General features: G+C 43.1%; 2 protein-coding genes across 3 annotated transcripts; both read left to right on the top strand.

The window, feature by feature from the left end:
- The first annotated feature begins 382 nt into the window (after positions 1-382).
- Positions 383-10,013, top strand: ifrd2 (interferon-related developmental regulator 2). 2 transcript variants are annotated; one of them, XM_004554017.5, is made up of 13 exons: positions 383-883; positions 1,468-1,524; positions 5,374-5,490; positions 5,675-5,759; positions 5,894-6,018; positions 6,221-6,378; positions 6,603-6,656; positions 6,777-6,955; positions 7,089-7,197; positions 7,305-7,439; positions 7,581-7,709; positions 8,528-8,620; positions 8,742-10,013. In XM_004554017.5, the coding sequence occupies exons 1-13, from the start codon at positions 841-843 to the stop codon at positions 8,820-8,822; spliced, it is 1,365 nt and encodes a 454-aa protein (XP_004554074.1). In that variant the 5' UTR covers positions 383-840; the 3' UTR covers positions 8,823-10,013. The 2 variants fall into 2 exon arrangements, with proteins under 2 accessions (XP_004554074.1, XP_004554075.1); XM_004554018.4 differs by lacking the exon at positions 1,468-1,524 and having other exon boundaries at positions 385-883.
- Positions 10,014-10,491: 478 nt separating this feature from the next.
- zgc:136971 (S9 family peptidase) lies at positions 10,492-18,529 on the top strand. The gene is made up of 21 exons (XM_004554019.2): positions 10,492-10,873; positions 12,045-12,180; positions 12,458-12,533; positions 12,617-12,692; positions 12,842-12,954; positions 13,067-13,201; positions 13,332-13,423; positions 13,610-13,647; positions 13,735-13,856; positions 13,958-14,018; positions 14,245-14,339; positions 14,492-14,543; positions 15,108-15,214; positions 15,348-15,480; positions 15,563-15,646; positions 15,755-15,835; positions 16,982-17,070; positions 17,278-17,471; positions 17,569-17,671; positions 17,994-18,100; positions 18,215-18,529. The coding sequence occupies exons 1-21, from the start codon at positions 10,756-10,758 to the stop codon at positions 18,312-18,314; spliced, it is 2,112 nt and encodes a 703-aa protein (XP_004554076.2). The 5' UTR covers positions 10,492-10,755; the 3' UTR covers positions 18,315-18,529.
- Positions 18,530-18,797: the final 268 nt, after the last annotated feature.

Below are 18,797 nucleotides of genomic sequence, written 5' to 3'. Positions count from 1 at the left end.
CTCAAGCTCTGTATCCTGTATTTATTGTTAGTGCCACCATCTCCAAATGTCAGGTCTCGATACTGTGTTGTGAATAATACCCAAATCAGATACAGTAAAAGATTTAAATTCAAGATTACATTGGTAAAATGTTCATCTCCAAGCATGAGTCTGGAGGGATGTAAATGTGTTTTCCCCAAATTCGACTCATGGCTCACACCTTTGAATCAATAAAACACGATTAAAGGCGAGCCGTTTGGTATGAAAACCCCAGAAATTCCAACTTCAGTTCAAAACAAATGCATGACTCAATTTATTTAATCATATCAAGTCCACAAAGGAACTTCATTTACGACGTGTGACGTTGGCTTTACACGTAACCGGAAAGGAGGGACTTTAACTGAACAAACCTGGCAACCCCGGCTGCCGGTTTTATCAGTAGCTACTGAGGGGAAGATGGTGGACTTGGCGACTACAGCGTGCTCAAAACTCCGTCCCAAACGCTTTGAAAAATACTTACCATCTCACCCTAATATTAGATATAGATTACCCGGGGAAAATCATAGATAATACACCGGGGCAGCTGCTAAAGACAGCCACTTTTCCGCCAACAGACAACTCTTTATTCATAGGCTGAAGAAAGCGAAAAGTTACGGAACGTGGTGTTGGTTGGTGATCGTAACGGAGGCTAGCCAGCGATAACACGAAAGCAAGTGGCTTAAAAACCATCAACAACCCCCCTAACCCTTGTAAATACGAACAGGCTGCAGTTCCTGCTGTTTTCACGCCCGTCGTTCAAATCCTTGAGCTAGCTAACCTCAGCTAGCTTTGTTGTGAAACGGAGGATCAAAGCTGCTCGAAATGCCGCGGAATAAGACGGGGAAACGTGGCTCCGGTAAGCCGGGTAAGTAGCAATAGCAGCCATGCTAACTCGAGCTCAAGCAGGAATATAAGGGAATAGAAGTCTGAATACGGTTTGAACAGATCTAGCAGTACACTTGGAAGAAAGACTAGCAGTTTGAAGCAGGGGTATTTTTGCCATATGGAATAGACGCTAACAGACGGGCAGCCTGTTGCTTCCTAACTTTAGCATGCGAGTTGTTTTGGACCCTGTCGTGCACATCCATGTGGGTATAATCAGTGCTACAGCTTAGCAGTGCAGTCTGCATTTTCTTGGCGTTAATGCTAAAGTCAGTTTGACACTCTAATAAGCGCGAGGAGCGGTCCAGGAAAGCTTGATGCATTTTTTTTAATAGCTGCAGACTTCTGCATTGAGAATTATTATTTAAGCTCATTTACATATGAATGCATCAATAAATGCAAAAAAAGGTTGCAATACAGAAGTGAATGCCCGTTTTTCATGTTTTCTTCTCCATCATGGCCATTCTTGCATTACATTCACCTTCCCCTCCGTTCATGAACCTGTCCACTGCTCTTGCTCCAAATATACAATCTATTTCAACCATCCGTTCATTCCATCATGTCCAGGCTCTCTCCGTCAGGAGGTTCTTCAGCTGCAGCTGTCGACAAAGGCGTCACTCAAAGGTAACTCCTCTGATTCTTGACTCCCGACCCCAGCTTCTACATCTGGTTCTAACCTTGTCCAGAAGCTCTTGAACCTCATGATAGTGCATGCAGCAAATCAAACGACCATGTCGTTGTCGTCTATTCCAGCTGCACTCTTCCTTCTGCGTGCCTTGGCTGTTCACTTTAATAAGATGTAGCAGTTATATCTGAATGTTCTCATTCTTTGTGTGCACGTCTCACGTGAACACCATGCACTTGTCCTGGCTTTAAGGCAAGATTAAAAGATAGACATTACAGAAGTATGAATGTCATCTAATGACTTTGGACCTTTTCATCCACCCGTCCTGCTGCACTTACAGGTGTTTGGTTTATTTATTTTAAAAAAACTTTTCTTGTTTTATCACCATCTACTCTGATCTTGAACTGGAATTTTTCCTCTTCTTACCTGCACTAATACCATAAACAATTATTTGTTGCTTCCTGTGCGACTATGTCATGTGTAAGCAATGTCAGGTCAGCGTGACATTCTGGACGCTGAGTTAAAGTCACTGGTGACACATTGCTCTATGTGGCAATCCCTAACTTACTGTCACATGTTCCTTATTAACACATAATATAATCATGTTAATGTTTGAGCTTCCTTTGAAACCCAAAGCTTTCTGCAAACTTTAATGTACGGGATGGATGGACGGGGAGAATTTCAGTGTAAATTTTTGAAGTTGTTTAATTTATGCAGGATAACAGGATTTAAAGTTATGAGCCACAGTTCAGCAATAATCCCCAGCTGGTAGAAACATGGGGAAACCAAGTATTTTACATGCTGGTCCAAAGTGTAAGTGTGGCTAAAGGAAGAATCCCAGATTACAGAGGATAGGCTTAAGAAAAGAAGAAGGAGAACCAAAGCATTTCATTATCTTTGGGAAGAGGCCAACAGGGGCAGAAACAAGAATCACGTGTATTGTCAGTATTTAGCTTTATTCAGATAATTCAGTAGTACAGCGTTTTAAATAATCGACTTAAAAATAGTGCGAAGCTGACAATATGCAGATATAAATATCATTAAAATGACTTATTTGCCAGGGAAAAGGCAAGTACAGTGCTAACAGGATGGGGCCCAGGATACAACCTTGTGGAACACCTCATATTATTCAGTTGATGATGGATAATTGTGAGAAATGACTGACAAAGTCCTATGTGAGAGAGATACAAAGACAACCTTTTAAAGCTATCTTTAACCTCTCAAGCAATAAATGATTGTGAATGGAGACAGCACTGACAACCAGCAGTACCAGTAGAGAATACTTCTACATATTCCAGTAGAAACAGACTATTTAAACTCTAAAAACAGTAGTTTTTGTTATCGATGCAGATTTATGCATCGGTTTCCTGCAACACTCCGCGTGGTGTGGTATTTTAAGTTGAAGAATTTAGTTTTCCTTCAGGGTCTGTTTCTGGATGACTTCAAATAGGCCTTGCAGTTTTAGAACAAGCGCTGACGGTGAGAAAAATAGATGTCTGAATATTAGCTGTGCTGCTTGACTTCTCCAACTGTAGGGGTAGTGATCCATTCAGATGTTTAGCAAAGTGCCTGCAAGGAGAATGCAGGTTAATTTAGCCGTTGGAGTCCTATGTCCTCCATCTATAGCATGTGGGCTTTTTAAAAAGCTCCCACCTCCTCGGCTCGAATCTGTCAGCAGAGCCTTATTTCCAAGTGGCCGACCAACTGCTGGAGCCGTGTGAGTGACTGCTACATAAGCATAAAGTGGCAATGTGGAGAGGACACGTGAGTCCTGGCGGGGAGCTCACACTTCACTAACTGAGCTGTGTGTGGGCAGGCCTGCGTAGGAAGGTGTGGAGCTCTGTGTAACCAGTGAAGTGACCAGCAGTTCAAGGATGGTGACTGGGAAACTGCCGACTGATATTGGCCCACAGAGTGTGTTATCTCAGCTACCAACAGTATGTTTGCCTCGGGCCATTCTGTCAGAGTAATCAGAACATCACATAAGGAAAGCGCACTTCAAGGAACGCTGTTTCGATCATCGTCTTTTTTTCTGAATTTACATTTTTTCCTGTATTTCCTCATGTGTTGTTTCACAATTATTTAAAAGAAAAGAGTTATATGATTATTAAGTATTAAGTAGTAGCAGTTGTTGCTAGGAATCATGAACCGATTCTTGGTAGAGACATTTGGTGTAGTGGCAATAATACCTGCTACGCTCAAATATTAGGTGTAACAGTTGTTGCTCGTACTGTTTCCAGAGCCTTTAAATGATGGATAGGAATTAATCAGCAATGATGACAAAGGAATTAAGCAGTGCTTGGCTTGTGAATACAGGTAAGAAACTCTGTAAAGGAAAGGTAAAACTTAAGATCTGACAACAGTGGCTCAACAACTGAGTCCACTCCAGTCAAATGGCTGAACTTTAGCCTAGTTTACACTCTTTACTCTGAGGTCAAACATGGTCCTAGTTTCTTTTCATTTCTTTTTATCTGGGAAAACAGGTGGAAATAACTACAAGATATTGCAAAATGTGTCAACAAAGTTTGTGTATTTGCTGTGCTTTTGTGTTTGGTATTGAACAGAATGGAGTGATTTTCCTATTTCGAATTGCCCCAACACCGGTGACCTTTGGGCTACCCCAGCTGTCCTGTTTGACCTCGACACGAACACCTAAACACACGCATACTCGCGCACACACAGTCTGACCGTTCTGGATCCCACACACTGAATGAACGAATAAATGAAAACCACACTGGTCTTCAGTAATCCCAACAACAGTAGAAAGTCCTGAGCCAGCAGGAGTGTTAGCTTAGCTCGGCATGCCTCACTCTTAGCCCTTCTCATACACACACGGCAGAGCTGTGTGGAAACAGAACATCTGGCGCTAATAAACAAATAAAAGATGACGGAGCATTACCTAACGGAAAATCCTTGAGTTATCTGGTGTTTGCTGTGGTTAGAGACTTCATAGTATCATGTTATCCTAATGGAGCACTTTTCTGTGGAACATTCGGCTTACTTGTCATTTAGTAGAATAGGAGGCTGCTTGGTGTGATGCACTTTTTCACTTTCCTTGTGTTTTGTTTATTTATTTTTTTATATTCCACTGCAGCATGTCATTACATTTTTGGCTCCTTTCTCTTGGTTTGTGTGTTGTTGTTATTTATTTGTTTTTAATTTAAAAAAAAAAAAAGATTCCTAATATGCAGCAGATGTAAGGTGGTCTTAAAAAACAGAGCATAAAAGAAAAATGCTTGAAAACATTTTTTTTCTTTGCTATACCATGTGCATACAAATGAAGCGATTCTGACCACTAAAGTCAGACTAAAATATTTAGCATTGAATTTTTTTGTTCCACTGAATCTAACACCGTTCTGGTGTTTGTGCGAGTTTGGCTGCTTTCTGGTGTTTATGGAAAAGTCGAAGAATTACGCAGCTTTTTTCAACTATCACAGATGTGTTTGGGTTTGTTTTTTTCCTGTTAGTTTGGTAAGCTTCACACTAAGAGGAAGTTGTGCTAACAGGTAATATAAGTGATGTGTTACTCAACACGTCCTGCTGCCTTGGTAAATGGCAGAACAGGTTTCAGTTTTACTGTAATGTTTTTTTTTGCATATGATTGGAAGTGAGCTGCTTATAGTGACATAAGAGGGCCTCAGTGTCATCCAGATCTTCTTTAATCATATAATAATTGGGAGCGCTAATCAAAAGGTTTGGGCTAACTTCTGTTGTGTTTTATAACAAAAAGAAAAAAGGACTTATGTTAGACATTAAAGCATCAGTGTATACAGTTTCCATCCATCTTCTTCCAAATATAAATCCTTTTGCTCTGCTGTTTTTTCTTATTTTATCTTTTCCGTCTCCAGGTGCTAAAAATGGAGTAAAGGGAGAGGCGGCAGCCAGCGATGATGAGCTGACGTCGGACGTTCTCAGCCACTACAGCAGTGCCAGCGAGAGCACCTCGGTGGTGGAAGAGGGCACGGGTAAATACACTACACAATTCATTCCCTCTGCATGTGCATTCAGTCTGGGTTAGGACCATTATTTCCTAATTGATTTGCCACTAAACGATCTGTGTATCTGTGGCCGGAGTCTCCAGTCAAAACTTCAAACAGTTGCCTTTTAATGCAGTCGTATCAGTTTTCTGTGTTGTTTGATCTGACACAGGAAGTGAGCAGGTGGATGAGCAAACTGCCCAGGAAGAAACGGAAGACAAACTCAAACTGTGTATAGACAACCTGACTGATAAGAGGTGAGAAACATTTTTTTTATTTTTTAAATCAATCAAGAAGTGTCAAGAAAGAAAAATGAGCATGCAATGGCATTATTAACTGCAAAAAAATGGCTTCAACACCTTTTGTTGTTGTTTTCTTCCTCATGTCTTAGTGCAAAGACTCGTCTAGCTGCTCTTGAGTCGTTGCGACAGGCCTTCTCCTCCAGAGTGCTGTACGACTTCCTGACAGAGAGGCGCCTCACCATCAGTGACTGCCTGGAAAGGAGCCTCAGAAAAGGTAATGCAAAACAACACGAATGGGTCTGGATTGTTTCAGTTAATCTTGCTTTCTGTTAACCTGTTGATGCCACTTTGTAGAAATTCAAAAGATTTATGAAAACTGTGTTTGTTTGTTTGTTTTTTTTTTAAATGGAACGGAAGCGTGAGAATGATTTAAAAACTGCAGGTACTGATGAAACTTTTTCTCCTCGTGTGTCCAGGCAGCGGGGAGGAGAAGGCGGCGTCGGCCACGGTTTTTGCTCTGCTCTGCATTCAGCTGGGGGGCGGAGACGAGGCGGAGGAGGGCTTCAAAATGCTTCGCCCGCCTCTCACGGCCACCTTGAGTGACAGCAGTGCCAGCATAGCAGCTCGCCAGAGTGTGAGTAATCACATGAAATTTGTGAACGTTAATGCAGATCTGGATTTAGGATGGCCTATTCGGAGGGGGGAGGGGTGTTTTTTTATTTTCTGCTTAAATGTTATCTGCATGATTTAGATTCTAACCAAGCCCAGATTGTGTTAGGATCACACATGAAGTGTCGCTGTCTGTCCTCAGATGCTTGTGTGTTAGTTTGACCGTTGTTACATCTGTGTCCCCGTTAGTGTGCCAGGACTCTGGGGATGTGCTGCTATGTCTCATCTGCTGAAGATGGAGAGGTGAGAACACTTTGTAGCTTATCAGTTTAATTCTAAGAAGCATAAGCTGGACGTTTTCAGAGTAAAAGAAAAAGACTTAAATAACTTATGCTGTTATGCATTGATGTTACCTCCTCACAGGACTTAATCAAGTCATTGGCTCTTCTGGAGAGTGTGTTCATGTCTTCGTACCCTAATGGAGAGGGAGTTCTGCCCACACCAAAACCTGGAAGTGCAGGTCTGCACACTGCTGCCCTGCAGGCCTGGTCACTGCTGGTCACCATCTGTCCCACTTCTAGACTGACTGTGCTGCTCAGCCAGTGAGTAAAACAACCTTCTTATGGCATCTTCTGTTATGACTGGCAACTGACTTTAGTTTTAAACTGAGAGGCGACAGCAGTAGTATCTAGCAGTGTAGCTAATTGGTAATCGTATGCCTCTTTCTTGCTGTAGTCACCTCCCTAAACTACAGGCGTGTCTTCAGAGCAGCGATGTGAACTACAGAATCGCAGTAGGAGAGACCATCGCCCTGCTGGTGGAGCTGGGGCGAGAGATAGACGAGGTACACACCTGAACAATAAGAACAGACAAGTACACTCACTTACAGGCGTATAGGTTTAAACGTCTCCTGTGTTAGTGCACTACATATTTGCGTGTGAATGTCTGCAGGAGTTTGAGGTGGAGGACGGTGAAAGTCTGTGTGAATGCCTGAAGAGTTTGGCCACAGACGGCAACAAGCACAGAGCCAAGAACGACAGAAGGAAACAACGCTCCATCTTCAGAGAGGTGCTGCATTACATAGAGGTATGTTATCTCATGTTGAAGCCGTGTAAAGACTGACAAATGTTTTTAGGTGCCCGATGTTCTGTTTTAAGTTGCTGAGTAGCTTTCTTCAACATCGCTTTACCCACATCTGAGCTTCTCACTTCTCATTTCTTTCTCCAGAACGAGGACTTCACAGAAGAGAAAATCAGGTTTGGAGTGGAGAACGTTTACATTGACAGCTGGGTGAGGAGAAGGATCTACGACGCCTTCAAAGAGATCCTCGAGTCTGGAGTCAGAGACCATCTGCAGGTGAGGAAACGGAACAAAATGCCTTCGTCTTTATCATTGATCACCAGAGTGGGCTTGTTTTCATACAGCCTCATTTACTGCCGCTGCTCGGTGCTTTCTGTCTCTTCAGTCTTGTCTTCTGTCATATCTTGCACCGACTGCAGAAAACAAAAACCTGAAGTTGAGTGGGAAGACTGGTACTGGCTGCTCAGCCAGCAGGCTGCGAGGATACCAAATGTAATTTTGTGTGGAGGATATGCCAGTCGGCACACAATGAGCACACCTACACACGAGCCGCTTGTGTGGGCAAATCCCACTGCCTCTGTTAGGTTTATTTAGGGCAAATAAGCTATGAAATGATGCACAAACACTCTGAACTAAATGATCCAATGTTTAAAGTGACGCCTCTACTGAAAAAATCCACTAGAATGAGATACTATACCTTTAAGAAGGCATGACGTGGTACTTAATTTAGTAAGTTTAATGTTTTGTTGTTTTGTTTTTTTTAACTGGATTTTTTAAGATGCCTTTTGTATGTACCCTCCACTTGTGGTACAGGTGAGAGTTGCATATAAGTGGGACTTGTCAAGTGAAAGGTTGCTGGTTTGATTCCAGCTAGAGATACAAATCCCAGGAAGGGCATCCGGCATAAAACTGCCAAATCAAACAGGCGGAGCTCCCCGCTCTCACGACTCCTTGTAGCAAGGGAGCTGCCAAAAATAGCTTTGTTTATGGAATAAAACATACATTTATTGCCCATCCTCCTGCATCGCAGTCTGCATAGCATAAATGCAACAAAGGAAAATCGGTTTTATCGTCTAATTTTTGTTTTGGTGCAGTTCAACCAACTACTGAGAGACATCTTTGGCCTTGGCCCACCACTCATCCTGGACGCTGCGGTCAAAGGCAACAAGATCTCACGGTTTGAGAAGGTAACAGCAGCTTCTGCTGAAACAATCTGACCTCTGCCTTTGAGTATTTTCTTTAAAAATGTAGCGTTTGAAATGACCGGTGTGTGATTACGACCTTGCTTTTATTTTTTGGCTTAAACAGCATCTTTTCAACTCGGCTGCCTTCAAAGCCAGAACTAAACAGAGGAACAAGGTCCGGGACAAACGTGCCGATGTCATGTAAGAGCACGGCCACAATGAAGAAACCGAGGAACTCCTTTCATGGATACAACGTGATGCCTTCAGCTCTTCGCAAGCATACACTCAGCAAACAGGGTTATTTTTGTTTGTTTGTTCGTTTTTTTGCCACTTGTGCTCTTCACATGCAGTGTCATTCTCCAAATTTAAGGCGGCCAGCGTTTATTCTCAGTTTGCGGAGGACAGGTCCCGATGTTCTTTCAAATCAGGCGCTGGCTTTGCTGCCATAGCGTTTCTGATTCTCCACAGTGAACATGAGCTGTGAAACAAAGCAGAACTTCCTTTCAGTGGGATTATAATGACTCAATTCAGTGCAAATACAGAGGAAAAGGTAAAATCTCACTTACAGAGTCACACTCAGTTCAATCTGTTTTCCTGTCATCTGACCGGTGAGGCAGGTATTTTACATTTTGATACCTATGGTCCCATTTAATATCTTAACCTATCCAATAATGAACTGATGTTAAAAGAGCCAAGGACGTATTCTGGAAAAACACTGCCTCGCTACATTTCAGCTGCCAAACCAGAAACTAACTTTACAAACAATGCAACCTAAAGGAAAATGTGTGTGGTGTTTTGTGGGGGGGTGTGTTTTATTGGAAATTCATTCAATCATGACAATTGAAAATTAAAAAGGGAAAAAAAGGGGGGGGGGAAAAAAAATCAAATAAGAGGTAATATTGTCATGTTTGTATTCATATTTTTTTTGGAGTTGTATTTCATTTTAACCATTTATAGTGAAGAATTGTATTTTAATAATAATTTATTAAAGGGGACATAATGTGTGTGGTTTTTTAAGACTTAAAAAAAATACTACAACTTGTTTACAGACAGAATTATTGGATAAAGATGGTAAAATGAATCTGCTGCCTCTTTTTTTTTTTTTTTTTTTTTTTTCCCTTGTATTTTTGTTGCAGGTTGGTGACTCATACCATCTATCCATGTGTATGTACTGTAGATAAAGTGAAGATTGGGGTTTATGGAGATATGTGTTTATAAAATGTTGGCTGATAACATACACACCACTAATCAAAGCTGCTGATGAGTGAGCAGTTTGGGTTTCTAAAGGGTCAAAGCCAACAGGTTTGACCCCTCACCCTGGATAAAAGTTATGATCTCACCAAACTCTTATCGGTGCTTCTTGACAAAAGTTTGAATAAAGAGAATTTAAGCACTCTGTTTTCTCCTAAGTTCATAAAGTTACATCAGAAAGGAGGTCTAGTTTCTGCCCGGAAACATGATATTTAGCGGATTTAAGTGTTAGTGTGAGCACAGGTGCTTTACATGAAAATCCTAAAATATGTGAAATTATTGTAATTTAAGCTCTTAATTACCTTTAAGAATAATTTTCCAAGCTCCAAGCATAGTAATTGTACAGTGTAGTTTGGCCAAGTTTAGTCTGTGTTTTCAGAAAGAAAACACCTCATTAATCATGAGACAGATTTCACGCTGCCAAAATCCCTATTTATATATCACCGTGGACAGCGAGTAACCACTAAAAAAATGTTTTTAAAAAGTATGTCCTGGTCACTTTAGTTTTAAAAAATTCTTCGCACTTTCATTCAGACTGTAAATGTTTCAACGGATCTCTGCTGCCTCTCTGTGGTCATTTCCCTCAACTACACCCCCCCCCCCCAACCTGAGCCAAGTGGTATCGCCCATTCATGAATTCAACATGGAGTCGCTGGTGCAGCGAAAATCATTCTTCTGACATGTTGAGCTGCAGCCAAAGAAGCGATATACAAACGCTAACAGAGCTGTGTGGAGGTATTCGTGAGTCGAGATGCAGTGAGCCTCAGACTTCATATAGTTTTAACATTTAATGCACGATGTATGACCGTGCAGCGGACTGCAGCGACTGTTGAAGTTTCAGGGTTTAAGGCTTGACAGGAACTACGAGTGAACCACGACAGGCTCTGATGGAGCCCAGACAAATCACCGGGGTGTACGGAGAGGTGAGCGGCCTGCCTGCGCCTGTTTCAGCCCATGTGAGAGAAGAGCAGCTCCAGGAGCCCCGGATATACACGGTGACAGCAGGTGAGCGCTCCCCCTCCCTCCCCATGTGTGCACAGATGATGATGATGGTCATTATTTATTTATTACCACCCGGCTTCCCACTGTCAGCTAATTTATGTTCACTGCATGGATAGTTCATGAAAAAACAAACTGAAAACCTGCTCAGTACTGACCCCAAAATGTAGAGGAGTGGGAGAAAGGGGGAATAAAATGCACCCAACTGAAACTTCTTTAAGTAAAATACACGATTTATTATTAGTACATATGCTTCATAGTAGGAAGTGCTTTCCATTTAGGGTCCTTTTAAATTTAGTGTGCACTTAAAGTTGATCCTAGCCATCTGCATTCAAGAATACTTCCTTTTCAGCAGCAGTTGTTCATAAGTAAGTACATAAGTGAGTGACTATGAGGTGATTAATACCCACGTGATCGCTTGGTCAGTAGGTCTTGGATATGACCTGATATCTTAGTCTGATGATCTAGTGGAGTAACTACTGGGACGTCGTGCCATGGTTGTATGAAGCTGTTAATTTGCACCTTAATGTGACAGTTTATGGAGTTGTTTTGGGGATTGGGGGGAGTTATTTTTTTAAACACTCAGTCCAGTAGTTGTCCAATCCAGCTCACACTCTCCTCATGTTAACTGGAATCAACAAGCAAGATTAAAAGAGCTCCTCACTACTTGCTTTCATTTCAGCATAAGCAATCAGAAGATGTTTCCATGTGGAGGGCCGTTTTTGTTTGCTTTTTTGTGAGAGCCTGCCGTTTGAGTACAAGAGCAGTGACCTTGTCTTAAGGGTTTAAAAGGCTTTGCAGCGTAAACCCGTCTGTGTCGGGGGAATTCCATTCAGCCTCTACGTTACTGGTTCATTTTAAACGGGATTGTGAAGCTGAGGGATCAACGCTCGAGTCAGCTTTAACTCTGCAAGGAGAGCCAGCAACCCCCACCGTCCATCTCACAGGGGAGAAAAGCTATCGGAGAAAATAGTGCAACCATGAATAATAATTTAACTGGATCATTAAAATAACAAGTGAAGAAAATGAGCAGATATTTTGGTTTAATCTGACGGGGGAACACTATCTTTTATTATATTAACATTTTCTTGCCAGGATGTCATGCAGACACATATGGCTTTTTCTCTGTTCTGTGACAAGTAATAAACTTTTCTATGTTCACTGTGTCCATGTGCAGAGTGGAGTCAGAGCGAACTGGTCCGATGCTCCAGACTCCGATACTTGCAGGAGTTCACGCTGATCTCGGAGAGCAACACTCACAAGAGCATCAGGACTGTTCTTCCACCAGGACCGTGTGTGTCTGTGTCCGGAGAGTGAGTTGGGCCATAATTTAATAGTAATAATAATGGCACATTTTCTAATGTAAAATCTTAATTGGTTGGCAAAAAACAGTGCCTGAAAATTTCTACTGACTTGATCTCAGGTGGTTTTACTTGTCCGCCTGCTGCTGTGATGTACGAGTGCACCACAGGGTGTCTCAGAAAGCTGGAAATCCACTGAGTGTGATTGAGGTGCAGTAGAGAAGCAGTGGGATCCCTCTGTCTGCATCAAATTTTGGAGTCAGTTTTTCTTTGTCTTTTATTTTTTTAGGTTGTTGAGTGGATTCTCTCCCATTCGAGGCCTGAGAGCTGTTATCAGAGAGACGAGCGGTCACCAGCTCCTCGAGGTAAGAAAAACGGGACGCTTCATTTTGTAATGTCTGCGTTCGCGCATCTTAACAGGCTGCTGTTTACGGTCGTGTCTGTTTAGATATGGAACTGCCACGGCCTCAGAAAATGCCTCAACCTGACTGCTCTTAACAAACATGGCCGAGTGTATGATGACGGTGAGATGAAATCCTGACGTATCGCCACCAGAAACCGATAAGAATCAAGGACACGGTCTCATCACCGTGCTGCCATATTGTTCTGCATCCATTTACGTCTGTATTTTTAAAACAAACAAACACTTATTCTCACATGTGTTTATTTTCAGCCCAGTTTGGCTGCCTGTCGTGGTCAGCGTGTGAGAACAAACTGCTGTACGTAGCGGAGAGAAGCAAGAACGCATCAGCCGAAACGCAAGATGGGGGACACGCGTGGAGAAAGGTATGATGCAAACATATGTTCGTGCTGTTTTGCTAACCTTACAGCAGAGTGTTTGAGTGCCGGACTCTTGTTCTGGTTTTTTGGGGGGACGTGGGTTCCGATGCCCAATCAGGACAGGAGTTTGTACTGTGAAGATTGGGGGGAGGCCCTGACCAATAGGAGCGAGCCGGCAATTTGTGTGGTGGATTTGGAGATCGGCACGGCCAGCGTGTTGGAGGGCGTTCCGCCTGATGTTTCACCTGGACAGGTGAGGATGCAGAAGTTTACGGCACTGAACCTTAAATGTTCAAACACCTTATTCTGTAAGTAACTTTCATACAAACTAACAGGAGGATGTTTTTTTCTCTCTCTGTACATTTGTGTGTTTTTATCTCCAGGCTCTGTGGGCTCCCGGCAGTCAGGCAGTGTTTTTCATTGGCTGGTACCACGAACCCTTCAGACTCGGACTGAAGTTCTGCTCCAACCGCAGGTTAGAGAGCTGCTTTAAATGCGCTTACAGAAACAGCAAAATGACACTGAAACTTGTGAATGTTTTCAGACACTATGAAAAGAAAATGTAGCTAGTTTGACTGAAGCAAATACACGATTTCTGTATACATATACATTTAAAATGTACTTCTTCACTTTATGTCTCTGATGGTCTAAACTCTTTCAGGTCAGCCTTGTTCAAGATTGATCTGTGTGGACATTGTGGTGAGAGCATTCTCTTTGTCTGTTTGTTAATATATTAAAGTTGTGCCCCCACTTTGCTCAGCTAGCCCCTCTCGTCTTCCAAACCAGAACGTCTGTCGGGGGAAAACCTTTCAGTGTCTAATCCCAGGCTAAGTCCTGATGGGTCCACGCTGATCTACCTGCAGGGTGCAGTGTTTGGTCCTCACAACCAGTGCCTCAGTCTGCAGCAGGTGCTGTATGTGTGCTCATGTATGTGGTGTTTTTGTGCATGTCTGTGTGTTCTTTCTCTTAATGGCTGACTGCGGACTGACTCATGGATCATCCTCCACAGCTGGATCTGGAAAGCGGGGAGACATCTACGCTGCTGGATGTTGTCAGCAGGCCACAGGCTGGTACGTTACAGTTCCTGAAGGTGCCAAAAGAGAGGCTCGTGTCAGTTTCAATTAGAATTTTGTAACTATGATGGATGAGTTTTTCAAAATTCAGATTTGAAGAACTGTAAATTCTCACAGTAAGAGATTAATGCATCAAGAGAACTTAAGTGTTACTTGTGATTGCTCGTAAAGATTGAGGAGCTCGGTGGAGAGTTGAACTCCTCTGCACGTCTTTCTGTTCCAGGTGAGTTTGCAGGCATGTATGAAGCGCTGCCGTCCTGCTGCTGGTCTGCAGACAGCCAGAGAGTAATGTTCAGCAGCGCCTGCAGGAACTGGAAGGTAACAAACACATTTCTCTGGCACAACCTGGTATAACTGAAACAACTCCTATTTTTTTGTCTATAACATGTTGTGTTCGTGACACACACACACACACACACACACACACACACACACTTCTCCATGGCTCATTTTGCGTTTCTCTCTTTCAGGGTCTCTTCCTAGTTGACAGAAGATCAAAGATAGTCACCTCCCTCTCTGATAGTAAGAGTCCGTCCTCTCCTCCACCTCTATCACCACCACCACCACCTCCTCCTCCTCTTTCCCTCCTGTCCTCATCTCCATCACTTCTTTTCCCTCCTCCTCCTTCTCCCCTCTCTCCTCTGCTCCCCCCTTCCCCTTTCCCATGTTGGGCTTCCTGTCCTCTCCCATCTCCTCTTTTCCCTCCTCCAGACGATTCCCCCTCTGTTTCTCATTCATCATCTCCTGTTTCTCCGACTCCTCCTTCCCCTTTTCTTCCACCTCCGCCTTCTCCTTTTCTTCCGGTTCCAGTTCCTCCTCTGCCTCATGAATCTCCCCTTCCTCCTCCACTTCCTTCTGATTCTCTTTCTGAACCTCCCCCTCCTCCTCCTCCACTGTTTAATCTTCACCAGGACGACAAGGGAGAACAGAAAGGTATGACAAGACCAAAAAAAAGAACAGCACATCTTACCTCTCTAAGGGTTGACCTTTCTCTCTGTTTGTTTCACCCCTGTCAAGAGCCTGTGTGTTTATTCTTCATCTCTTCTTTCACCCTCTTCACCTCCGTCTTTGTTTCCTCCTCTTCAGACCTCTCGGATTCTTCTTCCCAACTTTATGGCAGCTGGAAACTGCTGACAGTCCAGAGAGACCTGATGGTGGTCTGCTGCTCCAGCCCGAACACCCCTCCCACTCTGGTCGGACAAACCACAACGCCACATGTGAACACAAACATGCAATTCATGTGTGAATGTTTTCAGTTATTTAAAATGATTTAATATGTTTCTGTTTATCTGCCTCTTGTTTCCACGGGGATGGACGTGCATGCAGAGGGTGGGGTTTGTCCCGCGTGCAGGTGAGGCCGTGTCCTGGCAAACTCTGCAGGAGCCCCTCATGACCTTTGACTTCAACTGGAAAGTTCTAGATGTGACTCTTCCATCGGACGAGGAGAACGCAAACTACCGTGAGCTTTCAGTTTCTCCTTCAGTAGACGTGTTTTGAGTTTCAGCTCCATTGTCCTCTTACTTCCTCTCTGTCTTATACAGCTGGCTTAGACTTTGGTGCAGTCTTGGTTAAACCATCTTGTCCCCTTGGTGAAACCAGGACACCTCTTGTGGTCTTCATCCATGGTCTGTATTCATGTCCCTACTTGTTATGCCGTGTTATTGCCTTTTTTCTGTCTACTGTGTGAGTGATTTATTAAATCGTTTTCCTGTTATTGCTGTTTGCACCACTAGGGGGCCCTCACTCTCAGTTCCCTGCAGAGTGGAACAGCACCACAGCTGGGCTGGCTAAACTCGGCTTTGCTGTCCTCATGGGTGAGATACATGTGCTGCGTAGATTTTGTCAGGCTCTCATGCCGTGCACACAAGTTTAACATTTTGGAAAATGAGGTGGATTTAATTTAATTTAAGGTAAAGATTCAAAACTGGATTAGCTTGTTGTCTTCAGAGAGTTATAAATACAGCAAACGGTATATTTGTTTCTTTTTTGGTTTATTCAGTTAATAGTAATAATTAAACAGACCATAAAAAGTACACATGTGAAACAATGGAGTAAAGGCGCTGATTCGCTACCCATTTTCTGCTGCTTATCTGAGTCCAGCTCTCAGGGGTAATAGTCTAATCATAGAACCCCAGACCTCCCTCTCCCCAGCCACCTCCTTCAGGGACATTGAGATGTTTGAAAGCCAGCCAAGAGATAATCTTTCCAGTGTGTCCTGGGTCTTTCCCAGAGCTGCCTTCTTGTAGGACATGCCTGAAATACCACTCTTATGCAAGGGCCAGGAGCCCTCCTAATCAGTTGCCTGAACTACCACAGCTTTCCCTTTCAATGTGGAGGAGCAGCAACTTTACTCTGAGTCCCTCTTCAGTGACTCCTCACCCTGTCTCGTGAGAGCCCAGCAACCCTTTGAAGGAAGTTAATTTTTGCAGCTTGTATCTGTGATCTCATTATTTCAGTCACTACCCAGAGGCTCGTGACCATAGGCGAAGTCAAAGCTTTGTCTTCACACCAGTCAGTCGGTCGGTGTCCTGCTCCACTCTATCATCACTCATAAACAGGACCCTGACATACTTAAACTCCTCCACTTGGGTCAGTACCCTGTCCCTGACCCGGAGTCGACACACCTTTTTTTTGTCAGCTGAGAACCGCGGCCCAAGTGTGTCTCTGATTCTTTTTATTCTAAATATGAACCTTTTAAAAAAAAAAAATACATATATATACATAAATACACAATCATCCCACCATTACCAGATACATTATGTCATCTTGGTTTTTTTTAATAAAAGAAAGAAAATACAGAAACTTAATATCTTCTGGTGAACAAGCAAATCAGTCGCCATCTACAACAACTACAAGCCTTTCAGGGTTAATATTATTAATATTGATATTGTTAGTATTTCTTTAACATTTCAGTTTTGATTTTGCGGTTTTTCCCTCTCTAATTTTGTGTCTCTACCCAGTGAACTACAGGGGATCCACGGGGTTCGGCCAGCACAGCATTTTGTCACTGATCGGTCAGATTGGGAGCCAGGATGTAAAAGATGTGCAGGTATGTCCTTTTTGTTTTTTCTGCTCCCAAATCCAGGAAAGAGTGTCAGCAACAAATCCTGCCAGTGACGCAGTTTGTCAGAATTACAAAAACATAATTATTTTTCCCATATTTGACCATATCTGCACATGTAGCTCTATCACTTACACAGTCACCCCTGCAGATGTAAGGAAATGATCTGTCCTGGCTTCCTTGTCTTTCACCCAGAGGGCTGTGCTTACTGCGCTGGAGCGTGACCCGAACCTCGACCCCGATCGCTTGGCTGCAATAGGTGGTTCTCACGGCGGTTTCCTGGCCTGTCACCTGCTCGGTCAGTATCCTGAGTCCTACAGAGTGTGCGCAGCCAGGAACCCTGTCATTAATGCTGCTACTCTATTGGGAACCAGTGATATAGTGGACTGGTGAGGCAGATATGCATCGACAGATCAGAGCTTTTGTTCTGCTGAATCAGATCAAATCCACTTCATACGTAAATGCTTTCTGTCACCCCATCTCCAGGCGTTACACCAGTGCTGGGTTTCACTACTCGTACGACCAGATACCCACTGCTGAGGCCCTGGCTGCTATGTTACAGAAGTCACCCATCGCACATGCCGCCAAGGTCAAACACAAACACAAAAATCCCATGTGATAACCTTAATGAAACGACCAGAAGCGATAGCTACAAAGCTGCTTTAATAAGGAAATCTTCTTTAGACCCCTCTAGAGCTCACAATGCTGATTAAATCCCAGACTCTACAATGACGAGACAAAGGTGCCTCAGAGATGATGTTACCGCTCTTATACTCTCAGTTGTGTCTCTAAAAACTAAGCCCGCCCTGTGAAAGTTCAGTCGTTGCAATTGTAAACACAGGACTTTTTTATAGTGATGTTTTTTGAGTCAAAAATGTGGGTAAAGAAATGTGCTGTGTGACAATGTGCAGATCAAGGCTCCGGTGCTGCTGATGCTGGGAGGCAGAGACAGGAGGGTGTCTCCACACCAGGGGATGGAGCTTTATAAAGCACTGAAGAGCCGAGGTTCACCTGTCAGGTACGACGGGGCACAACAAACTACATAAAGACAATCTGACAGTGTGAGCCCTGCCACACTGGTTTTACTCATATTCAACTCAGTCATTCCTGTCATTTATTTCTTTAAAATCAGGTTGCTGTGGTTTCCTGAAGATGGACATTCTCTGTCCAGAGTGGACACACAGGTTGACTGCTTCCTCAACACAGCGCTGTGGCTGCACCAGCATCTCTGACCACGCACACACACACGTACGCACGCACAGCCACGAGGCCGTTTTTGTTGTTTTTTTTGCTTCAGCTCGACGCTCTGAGAAAAGTGGTAGAAATCTGGTTTTTGATCAAAGCTGAGAATCTTAAACATCGCAGACTTTTTAATAACTAAACAACGCTTTTTTAGGTAAAGTAAAAAAAAATAAAAGCATGAAATAAAGAACATTTTTACAATGCAGCAATCATGTGTGCATGTCTTGTTTGTTTTATCATACATCACTTTATCTAAGCCAGGGGTGTCAAACATAAGGCCCAGAGGCCAGAATGGGCCCGGTAAAGAGTTCAATACGGCCCACTGGCGAGTGTATAGATTGTGACGTTTTAAACTGTATTTTCATATTTTTTACAACTTTTTCTATTGAAAGAAATGTCTGTTTCTACACTAGATAGAAAAAATGTATATTTTTTTATTGGAAAACTTTTTCTGTAATTTTATGCACTGGTCC

The sequence above is a fragment of the Maylandia zebra genome, linkage group LG20, assembly GCF_041146795.1.
Source record: "Maylandia zebra isolate NMK-2024a linkage group LG20, Mzebra_GT3a, whole genome shotgun sequence".
Lineage (NCBI taxonomy): Eukaryota > Metazoa > Chordata > Actinopteri > Cichliformes > Cichlidae > Maylandia > Maylandia zebra.
The sequence above is the reverse complement of the archived record's forward strand: the minus strand, read 5'-3'. Positions and strand labels throughout refer to the sequence as shown.